Here is a 12,017-nt window from a genome sequence, read left to right on the forward strand (position 1 = left end):
TGAATCCGATAACGAATCAAGAAACAATATTTCAAATCTTGAAAACAACTACAAGGAAGCGAGAAATCGAATGGATCAAAAAGAAAGTAGTACACTAACGATGCCAAATTGAAACTAGCGTAGATTCTCTTTTGGAGCAAGCTTGGTAGTTTTTTATCTCTCCCAGTAGCTATTAATCAAGCTGAACTGCGTCTCTTGAAGTCGTAGGAAATAAGAAAACTCGCATTTCACTCGAATTAAAATCTTCAGCTTGCCTCGTCTATGTTTTTTTTTTTTTTTAAATTGTGTATTGACTTTGACAAACAGTGCTTTGAATTGGTATATGGTGTTAATTGGAGTAAAACCTTCGATGTGTTTTTTATGATTTTTGACTTAGAAAAACGGTTAATGTCATGACTTTTTGAGCTAATATTTACATTTCGAAGCAGTTCCAATCTATGCTCTTTTTTTAAACATTAAATAAAATTTAGATCAAGGTTCGAAGATAAGACGTTTAAAAAAGGAATTACTGAGTTTCTTGCCGGTTCTTCTCGATAGAATCTACTTTCCAAACCGGTGGCAGCTTCACTTAATTGTAAAATGACGATTCAAAAGTGCTTGTAAAAACCTACTTGAATAAAGTTTATTTTGTTTTTTTTTTTCCTTAATTGATAATTGTGCGTTCAAACCTGAACAAATGAAAATCAAATTTTATTCATTTAATTTGTTATTCTAATTTATTTCTCAACTGTCGGTTATAGAATACATCCTGAAAATTCTTCATTTGTCAGAATAAAATTTACCACATGATTATCCATCGACCTGAAGTATACTGGAAAAAGTAAATAGAACACTGAGCTTGTCAATTTTTAACTATTTTTTTTATTACAGTCAAATTTACTTTACCATTTTCTAAATATAAATGGTCACCTGACAGTAGGTATGTCATCATCGCCCATAGAATTTGGCGCTATAATAAATATTAACGATACCTCACATCGCCAAACTTGATAACTATTATATTGAGCCTGTAGTTATACTGGCTGACTCACACTTCAAACCGAAATACACCGATACCAAGGTGCTGCTGTTTGTCGGTAAAATATGTTATATGTAACCTATTACTATTGCGTAAATTTAATATATGAGCTGAGACGGTCCAGTGGTTAGAACGCGTGCATCTTAACCGATGATTGCGGGTTCCAACCCAGGTGAGCACCACTATATGTATGTGCTTAATTTGTATTTATAATTCATCTCGTGCACGGTGTTGAAGGAAAATATCGTGAGGAAACCTGCATGTGTCTAATTTCATCGAAATACAGCCACATGTGCATTCTACCAACCCGCATTGGAAAAGCGTGGTGGAATATGTTCCAAACCCTCTCCTTAATGGAAGAGGAGGCCTTATACCAGCAGTGGGAAATTTACAGGCTGTTACTTTACTTTACTTATATATTTTATATAGGTTTATTTATATTTCAAAAGATCTCCTGTAAGTATACGCACTAAGATTCAATTCAACAAACTCTTGAACAAATAAACTTTATAAATGACGTAAATTGTAGGTATTAATTTAAGTAACTCAACAAAGGCTTACGAATCCTTCGTTACATAATGGATTCATTAGAATGACTACAATGCGTTAATAAAGCTCAAATAATATTCAAATAGCGTGTTCCTGAGTCGCTCGTTAAACAAAATATAATAGCACGCAATAATTTCAAACAAAACATCTGGAAATTAAATAATATTAAACTAAATGGGTAATTTTATCAACATTAACGATCTCGAATTCTCAAATAATATTCTATTAATTATCTTAAGTTTAATTGGAATGTTTTTCAAACTTTTTTATTACTGAGACGTGTAATAAGATACTATACTCACTAGATTAGCCAGTTTAAGTCTGCTGAACTTTTCCAATACTTTATTAATATACATAATTTATGCAGTTATCAGCAGTTTTGAACATATATCAGTAGAGATTTTCATTTAAATCTTGCGTTTTAACTTAAATATACTCGGGGAAGGGCTTTGTGCAAGCTAAGTAGATAATACCTACTTATCAGATATTATATTACAAAACAGTAGTGTTGTGTTTTGGTTTGAAGGATAAGTGAGTAACTACACGTGTAAGAGATATAATATCATAGCTGTCAAGGTTAGTGGAGCGTTGGTGTGAGGTAAGAAAAGATTATTATTTCAGTCTCAATGTAGGATGGAGGCGCCTTCCATAATTTGGTCCATTTGTCCAACTACCTTCATATTACATAATAAATTGTTAGATTTATCTATAAATATGAAATAACATGTACTGACTGGCTGACTCGTCATCGCCGAACGTAAACTATAAAAATTAGGACCTTTCTATTGGCTAAGTAGGGTCGATTTTAATCACTAAAGAAGGAATTTTGTAAATACTACCCCTTAGAGGGTGAAATAAGGGTTGAAAGTTTGTATGGAAGTCTGTAATTTTTTCAAACTAGAGACAAACAGCTTTTATTTTTGGGATAATGATAAAAAAATAATAAATAGGTATTTAAGGGCTTCTGGATATTTTAGCCGAAGCGATTTAATACACAGCAACGTACATACAAAAAATAAAAATATATTCAACTTCCACTCAAGCAAAGGCGCGGATAGCTGCTAGTATGCCTATATCCTGCAAACTATACGATAAAAATGAAGTCTATGAACTATAAAAATTGAATGTAAGGAGAATGTTCAGTGAAAGCATAATTAAAAGGTTCTGTGATATACTCAAACTAGGATACATTAAAAATTCTTCTAATTTACTGGATGAAAAAGATACAGGGCACAAAGTAAGTGTTGAAATAAAACATTGGCGTAACGTAAGGTCTTTAATTAACTAAAATGCAGCACATTTCATCGTCCGAGCAGTCGGTCGCTTCTCTGAAAGTCAAGTTTTCGGGGCAGGACATGTGATTTCTCGCAAAACATTCGCCGCCATTATTTCTGCACCTCGTTTCTGATATCGGAACTGAAAAACGAAATGCATTTGTTTTTTTAGTCAATTTTTATACTCCTCGATAAACTGTAATTTGTATCGCTTAAATAATTCAACGTTTGATTGGTAATTGGATTGTAGAGGTTCTGATTGCGTTAATTAGAGAGGTAACAATAAATACCGTTACTATAAGGCTAATTGATTGGATGGCTAATATCTGATTGTTTAAGGAATTGTGAATAATATTTCTTTCGGTTTTAATACTATTATAAGGATGATAATTACACTAAATTGTAATTTAATCTTTTATATTGATGTAGATGTACACTTTGAGCACTAAAATATAAAATAAAACATTGCTTAAAGGATTCGCAAATGTGCAAGTGATACAAAATCATCCTTTATTCTTTAATGTCTTCAATCAAACAAAAATGTTAAGCCAAAGTTGCTTAAACAAGTTTCACTAACAGTTTGATTAACACTTTTTCATTCTAAGAATTAGCAAATAAATAAAAATAAAATGACAAATTTGAAATTTATTTTTATTTACATTTTATTTTTACATACGGAATCTTACTCACACTATCACACTTATTCACCTTCATGAGTGAAAAGGGCTATAGATCAATCATTACGATTATTCACACCGGAAATATGGTATACGATTTCGATCTAAAATATGCATCGAGTATAGTAGACGAGATTTGACCGGATTTTGGCCGTTAACCGAATATTATGCAAAACCGAGACTGCGCTGAAAATGGTCCGAAATAGAGCGTGCAATGTAGATCCGTCTATCCACTTATGAAGTCCACGCGTGTCTGTATATAGTCCAGGCAACGCAGACGTTGAAAATGTAACTATTGTTTTCTAACCATTCATATTTGTTAGCAATTTATACTTGCAATTACACCACTGATTATAAAGTAAAGGAAAACATCATGAGGAAACCTGTATGAGTTTAATTTCATAGAAATTCTGCCGCATGTGTATACCACCAACCCGCATTCGGACAGCGTGGGGGAATATGTTCCGAACCTTCTCAAAAGGGAGAGGAGGCCTTAGCCCAGCAGTGGCAAATATACGTGCCTGTATACTTCCCACTTTTTCATTATTGTCATTTTATTTTATTTAAAATTCCTCTTATTAAACTACTCCGCTATGACTGGTAATATTAACAATCTGTGGAACATTACATTTATTTTAATTTCTTTATTAGAATTTTAATTTGTCACTAAACAATGACTCAAACAATATTAATATTATAATTCTAAAAGTAACCATGTTTGTCTGTCGCTGAAGTAAACTTGAACTCCAAGAAAGGGCATATGCTTTATATGCCTAATACATGACAACCAATACCCTAAAACACGAGCGATTCCGCGCGCGACTACTATGTACTACTGTGTATATGTCAGTAATCGCCGACAACAGTAACTGTTTAAACTCAAAAAACAACATTGTACTTACTCGCATGACAGCATTCAACGCCGCTTTTCTGTTGCAGCGGACAAAGGCCTTTTATTTGTGAATGTTTATCCTTCGGACAATCGTCCGTGTGCACACATATCCCGCCGAAAGTTAGACATGGCAGCTCGTAGTTCGAAAGTTCTTCAGCTGTAATCAGTATGAGATGAGGACATTAAAAAGGCTTACAACTATAATCATTTAATTATTCCAAGAGTTTTAGACACGTTTTATAAACACTTGTCTAAAACAAAGACGTCAGAACATGTGTTTAGTTTATAATTATATTGTGTAATTTTATTTATTTATAAGTGTTTTATGAAAATAATACAAAGTGGAATGAAAATTACTATACCAACTGCATGATAATTTAATGGAAATATTAGTTGATTAAGTAACAAAATACTTTCGAAATTATTTAAGTCATAATTAAAACTACTTTGTTTAAGTAGGCAGGCACTTTTTAAATCACCATTTAACAAACTGCATACATATGTATATGTGAATCTACCAACGGTTTGGAATGCATATTCTACCGAGAAGTAAATTTGACATGAGGTGTGCGGCCATTGGTCATAGAAACATAAAATATTAATTATTTCGTTTATTAAATATACCTAATGTATGTGTACCTAACACATATTAGTTTAATTACTAGCTTTCTTTGATATTTGATATTGGATTTCATATAGATGATTTATCATCTATATTAAATCCAATATCAAATATCTCTATGACCACATTATACTTAGTAAGTAAAAGTAAATTTCCTACAGCTGGGATAAGGCCTCCTCTTCCATTAAGGAGAGGGTTTTGAACATATTTCACCAGTCTGTTCCAATCCGGGTTGGTGGAATGCACATGTGGCAGAATTTCAATAAAGTTAGACATAAGCAGGTTTCTTCACGATGTTTTCCTTCACCGCCGAGCACGAGATGAATTATAAACACAAATTAAGCACATATATATAGTGGTGCTTGCCTGGGCTTGAACCCGCAATCATCGGTTAAGATGCACGCGTTCTAACCACTGGACCATCTCGGCTCTCATTATACTTAAAAGTGTCTAAAATTATTTTTCTTCTAATATTAATATACAGCATCAATAAGAACAATATAACAAAACTCGGTAATAACGTAACGTTACATACAAAATTTCAAACGCGTTTCACTCGAACATAAAATATTTAACATGAAAATATAATTGGACCTTGAAATTACAATCCAATTTACTTTCTCTCGATGTAAGTAACGTAACATTATTATAACTTACATTGATATGACACAACGACATCCAATATCAGAGAACTCAACACCACACATATCAAGTATTTCAACATATCGTAAGTTATTCGTTTCACAGCCGATATATATATAATAATCGAAGCGTGGTGTTGCCATATATATATATGAAGCGACCCGCATCGTTTGAATGCTAATACTTCTTTAGCAACGATCACGTTATCACATCCGTTTTTTCTTTATAGTTCTAGTCAGTATTATTTTCGGTTTGCTTAATGAAGCGATTTTTTTTTATAGTTAAAATGGAACTGTCTGTATTATAAGGCAGTACATTTATTACCTATGTCAGGCTGTATCATCGGCTTAGGATGATGTGAACATGTGTTAATTTGCAACTATATCTTTACTACTACAAACATATCAATATTTGATAATGTGTCAACCCGATAGACGCCTCGTGCTCATAATAAGTAAGATAATTATATTAACACTATTGCATTACCAACTTGAGAAACAAGCATATTGTTCCTTGTGCACCGGCTTACCTACTATAAAAACCGGTACAAACAGACAGCCACAAAGTCCTACCAAGTATAAATAACTACATGCTCTTTTTAAGTACCATTAAAATGTTCTTGCAATACCGTCAGGAAAGAAAAGAAAAATATAATAATATAATATAAATATGTTATATTAAATTTATTAACATTGTCCATAAAAAAATCTGACAGAAATTTGAAAACTAAAGCAATGTTTATGCATAAATATAATATGCCATTTTCGTTGTATTATATGAAGTCAATTTTATAATTATTAAAACCTATACGATCGACGTAGTATGTTTTTTATAAGAGTATGACTTAGTAATAAGAATCCTGTACATAGTTAACAAATCTAAGAAGAAAATATTAAGGTAATTAAGTATATCGCTATAATAATATTACAACATACACTATATTAGCATTAGGCCTTGAGACATAAATGGATTATGGTTAAAACCCAAACGGCATATGTATATATAAAACAATTTCGTAATAAGAGGTAAATAAACCAATTTTATCGCGTACTTCTGTTCGTTAAATAGCAATTTCTTAACAAACATATAAACACGTGTGTATGGATCTTAACCGACGATATGCGGTACCTAACTATTTAATTACTATTTCCGTAATTAAACAAAGATATCGCATATCATTACATAAAAAAGCGTAATGAATTGATAACCTCCTTTTTTAAAGTCAGCTAAAAATACGTCAAATATATGTTGCGTTCTGTAAATATATTGCAATATAAAAAAGAGGTTATTATAGGTAAATAATCAAGTTTTCGTTTGTTTTTTAATAGAGACTATATAGTCTATACAATGACCGATAAAATTGAATGAGTCGCCTAATGGCAAGTGGTCACCATATTTAGATTGGTACCGTTAGATATTAGCTACTTAACAGCACCATTATATTTTTGCCTTGTATTGCCATTGCCTATAGATACTCATCTTTCAAACCGAACACAGCAATAATATTTTTTTATATCTATCAGTACAACATTCGTACCCAAATGTGCTTGCACAAAGCCCTACCACTAATTTATAATTATCTTCTTATACATTGGAATTCCTTTTTTGATTGTCTGTCACAGGTAGCTTGGCAGGCACTGCATATATGTAAAAAAACACTTTTTGTTATCCGTATTTTCTGCGTATGGTTACTCAGAAGTTATTAATTATAACGTCGGGATTTAAAAATAATTTTAATCACAGCTATTAAGAATTATTCCTATAAAGTCGCTATAAACGCTTAAATATATACAAATATGAACTAAAACTAGTTACTGTATAAATCTTGACCGCGTGGAATGGTGGCAAGAATACTAGAATTAAAAAAATATTGATATTTCACTTCTGTTCAAATATTAAAAACAATTGTGAAACTTTGACACGTTAAATGTATAACAAAAATTATTGTGAATTAAATCTAACCATTTAATATGAGAGACCGAATTCGAGTCAGCTTTTTGTTGGAAATAATTTTAAAAAGCAAATATTGTAAAATATTAAGGGCCCTTGAAACGAAATACGGCTCTTTTCACGATAACGCCTTATTAAGAAGTTAATTTATTTGATGTTATCCGCAAAATTACTCAATTGGTAAGCCAAAGGGTTTCATTAGATGGTAAAAATGTTTTGCGCGATTTTATGAGAAAAATATTAGAGGGTCCGTAACAAACGACGTGGATCCTAAAGATCAAAAGATAAGAAATTACAATTCTGTCATAAATTTTATAAAACATTTATATATAAAACCTTTTTAGTTAAATTCGTAAGTATATGATTATTGTTTTTTTTTATGTTATCACACGAAATGAGTCTGTAATTATATGTGTCAATAATCTTTATACATATATGTATCTATATATAGTTATTGCTAGAAAATTACTATCTATTTAAACTCATCTATATTATTTACTTGATTATACTTATATATAATGTGATAATCCATTAATAGATTATCACAAAAAATATAAAATAAATACAGATAAATAAACTTACACTCTCGTTTCGTATGATAACATAATAAATTCAATGCATATATAAATGCGAAATTCCATTCCCTGATTAATCACAAAATCTCAAAAAATATAATGGCTAACTTAACTAAGTACAAACTTCGTTGAATTTTAACAGGTATGTTTTAAGTAATCCGCTGAGAACGGATTTTACGAAACTCCACTTTTAAGGGGGTAAAACGGGTGTTGGGAGTTTGAGTTCTATAAATTTCGCGTGGGTAAACCCGCAGGATCAGTCATATACATGTACACGTAAGGTGATGGGTAAAATATTTACAAAACCGGTTTTTCGAAGACCTATTTGATATCTCTTTAACAATAGGCAAAATTAATCAGTTCTGATTATTATTAATATTCATCCAATAAAATGCTCAGTAAATTGTTCATCAATTTCATAGCGAACAGTATAATAAAATTATTGATGTATTTTAATATAATATTATCAAGATCTGAAAACAGAAAACAACTTTGTGTAATCGCTGTTACAAATCAGACTTTGCGAACGTGAGAAAATTAAAAAACTTATTTACGACGACAGTTTAATTTGGTTAACAGGCGAAATTGTTTTTGAATTATTCACTGCACTCCTGTACAGGAATGACATAAATTGTAAAGAGCGAGCTGCTTAAATAATGGGGGTCCTTTAAATTGATATAACTCGCGAACTCTCTGACTTCCTCCGTCTTGCTTATCGTTGACAATATGAGAACGAGTATGAATGTGTCTTTAAAATGTATTATTATTTTGTTATATCTCACTGGTGGGTAAGATATTCTTTTTAACGCAGCAAAATTTTCATAGATACCCGACTCTTGGGAGGGATGTCGGGTTATGTGAGATTATACTCACTAAAAACCTGCGATGGCCATCATCAGCACGGAAACGGAGAGGCTGCGAGATCGCTTTCGCAGCACGTCCGCTGCCCCTCCAGTGCGTTGCTTCGCTCATGGCTGGCGAAGCACAACTCAGGAGGGCGAAATACTCGCCCTCCTCGCACCACTTGCTGGTGCGTACACCGGCAGGCCGGGGCCATAACCGGCTACACCAATGGCTGGAGGGAATGTTATTTCCACCCCGGGCAATGGAGCTTGGAGGCCGGGAGGACGATCCGAGGCGGATTCGGCCCCGAGACCGCTCCGCAATCTCCTTCTGGACCATGACGGTCTCAAAGCATAGCATCACCGACATTACTGCCCGTACGAAGTGATTTCGTCCGATTTCCTAGGCCAAGACATGTCTCTCCGCGGTCCACGCGGGACGCGCCTCCAGCGTATGCTGGGCAGTGTCTTGGTCCGCCCCGCAGTGGTGACAAAACGCCGTCGCTTCGCATCCTATCTTACGCAGGTATGGTGGGTAAGACCTACTCGTATTGTGAGCAGGTTTGGAGGTTATTTTTCCAAACAGCTTGTGCTGTTTAAGTAAACCTTAGATACATGTAAACCTAATGTTGAAGATTTCACAGAAGTGCTACTTTCACAATGCTGGGTGTCAATCCTCTAAGCTATTACATATTATAATATTGGTTATGGTGACTACACTGCAAGATTGTTGCACTGACAACATCATTGTTTGAAAAACTATTTATTATTCATTAAAATATTATGATACTTAATTGTAATCGCTAGGTGACGTTGCAGAATTTGAAATTTTATAAATTTAAAACGATCGCCATGGAAGTACACAGGTAAAAATTTGCCGAGTTTTGCACTTTTTTAAGCAAATGGGCCACATGATGGCAACCTTTGCAAACAGATCTTGTAGCAGTAATGCGCTGTCAATAATGATTGACAGGAATAAATTGTTGTCTAACTAAAAACTATGTTTGGAGTTGGTGATCCCACCCAAACAGTCATGCACAAAGCCCTACTAGTAAACTAATTGAGTTAAACTTAAACAAGCGACTTAATTAAATTGGTACGCCCTTACTTATCAAACGTAATATTTCTCTTACCTGACTTACGTGAATATCTTTATCATATTAACACGCAATAAACACATGCCTTTGAATAATTATAATGTATAATATAACCCGCATACGTTTACAAAGGACCGAGATAAACTTAACCCTCCGTTTCGCGTGATTCCCAGAAAAGATATCAATCTATCTTATTTTGGTATAAGTAATGGTGAATGAGCGATTTGTATTTAATACGAACATACAATAGAATTGTATCTGGGTTACGTCTGAATACGAAATAATTAAAAAGATTAATAATATCGATGTTCTATTGAATGGTATTACGGTTTTCGTCGAATTCTCAGCAGCAAAGAGTATGTAGTCTATGCCAATCGAACGAGGACAGAAGCCAAATAAAAAACATTTGACATCGAATTGACAGCATATCATTGGTCGAAATCTAGAATGTATTTTAGTCTTTACTAGCGGCTTGTCCTAACTTCGCACGAGTATTATATTCCTTATCCTATCCTATTTATTATATACCTACCTAAACGATCCTTTTCATTCCCTCCGTCGATTGGTCAAATCTCATGTATACGTAAGTCCATTCTGTAGTTTTGGTGTTTATCGCGAACATACAGACAGACAGACGCGGCTGTGGACTTTGTTTTATAAATATAGTGATGGATTTGCGAGAGGCGTTTTAAACAGCGACGAAACTGTTATTGGATTTTTTGGTTTAATAAAGGGATCGGTAAAAAGTGTTTTATTATAAATAGAGATATAATCTCAAGAACTGTTAGTAGATAACAATACTGCAGAGCTATTCGACAATAGCATGACATACTAAAATCCTGATTTTGATTCATCGTTCTTTCGTTTGGAATAGATTATAAAAGTTGACAGTGTTAATACTCTCGTGCGTTGGAAAAACAAGGAAAGCCATTGTTACTGTACCTGAACTTTTTCTGATCGTGTCAGATTTGCTGTTCTATCGGATTATGAGAGTTAGGGAATGGTCAGTGAAATTAGGTTTTACAAACCGAATCCAACGCTCTGAATTCAAAATCTATGTATTCATAACAATAAATGATTGAATGATCCATGGTCGCGTAGTGTGTGTGTTTTCATGGGTTTCACGGGTTTGATTCCCTATGGAGTCGATGAAGAAAAGTTCAATAGTTTTCTATGTTGTCTTGGATCTTGTTTATGGTACCAACGTTACTTCTGATTTTCCATTACACAAGTGCTTTAGCTACTTACATTGGGATCTGAGTAATGTATGTGATGTTATCCAATAATTATTTATGTATTATTTAAATTATTATATAAAACAAAAACTCAAGATAACTCAGAAAATTAGTGAGGCATTAGTATAACAGAATAAAAGTTAACGTGCCCTAAGATATATTAGACGAGAAAGCTCAAGACAATACATATCACAGTTATAGCCGAGAAAATGTGAAAAAATTGTCCCTGTTTACGAGGAAGCTCGCGTAATCCGTATTTATTTTATTTAGTCACTAACGAGAACTAATGTCATATGGGGTTACAAGGATTATCCGTAGAAGTATAGTCAGTTTAACTTGAAAGTCACATAGTTTTTTCAATTAACTTATACTGTAACCATTGCAAATAAAACCAGTCTGTCTAATTCTGTACATGTAACAGTAATCTAACGATGATTCAGGTGTTTGCATTTCCAAATACCACAAATGTCAATTATAAACGATTTCGATCTATGACATGATAATGTTTAACTTGGTGGTAGGGCTTTGTGCAAGCCCATCTGGGTAGATACCACCCACTTATCATTTATTCTACCGCCAACCAACAGTAGTTAGTGTTGTTGTGTTCTGGTTCGAAGGGTGAGTGAGCCAGTGTAACTACAGGC

At 33.3% G+C, this 12,017-nt stretch overlaps 1 protein-coding gene across 1 annotated transcript; it reads right to left on the minus strand.

Annotated features, from left to right (window-relative positions):
* Positions 1–2,830: 2,830 nt before the first annotated feature.
* On the minus strand, positions 2,831–5,826 carry LOC124539217 (U-scoloptoxin(19)-Tl1a-like). The gene is made up of 3 exons (XM_047116516.1): positions 5,690–5,826; positions 4,421–4,567; positions 2,831–2,983 (listed from the first exon to the last, which is right to left on the minus strand). Exons 1-3 carry the CDS (start codon positions 5,754–5,756, stop codon positions 2,844–2,846), a joined length of 354 nt encoding a protein of 117 aa, XP_046972472.1. The 5' UTR covers positions 5,757–5,826; the 3' UTR covers positions 2,831–2,843.
* Positions 5,827–12,017: the final 6,191 nt, after the last annotated feature.

The sequence above is a fragment of the Vanessa cardui genome, chromosome 2, assembly GCF_905220365.1.
Source record: "Vanessa cardui chromosome 2, ilVanCard2.1, whole genome shotgun sequence".
Classification (NCBI taxonomy): Eukaryota; Metazoa; Arthropoda; class Insecta; order Lepidoptera; family Nymphalidae; genus Vanessa; species Vanessa cardui.

What these genes read in the sequence shown, in the direction of transcription:
- LOC124539217 (XM_047116516.1), bottom strand. Translation starts at nt 5,756, where the DNA reads ATGTTGAAATACTTGATATGTGTGGTGTTGAGTTCTCTGATATTGGAT. An exon ending in TGTCGTTGTGTCATATCAAT is followed by an intron (nt 4,568 to 5,689) that starts GTAAGTTATAAT and finishes TACTGATTACAG; the next exon opens with CTGAAGAACTTTCGAACTAC. An exon ending in CGTTGAATGCTGTCATGCGA is followed by an intron (nt 2,984 to 4,420) that starts GTAAGTACAATG and finishes TTCGTTTTTCAG; the next exon opens with TTCCGATATCAGAAACGAGG.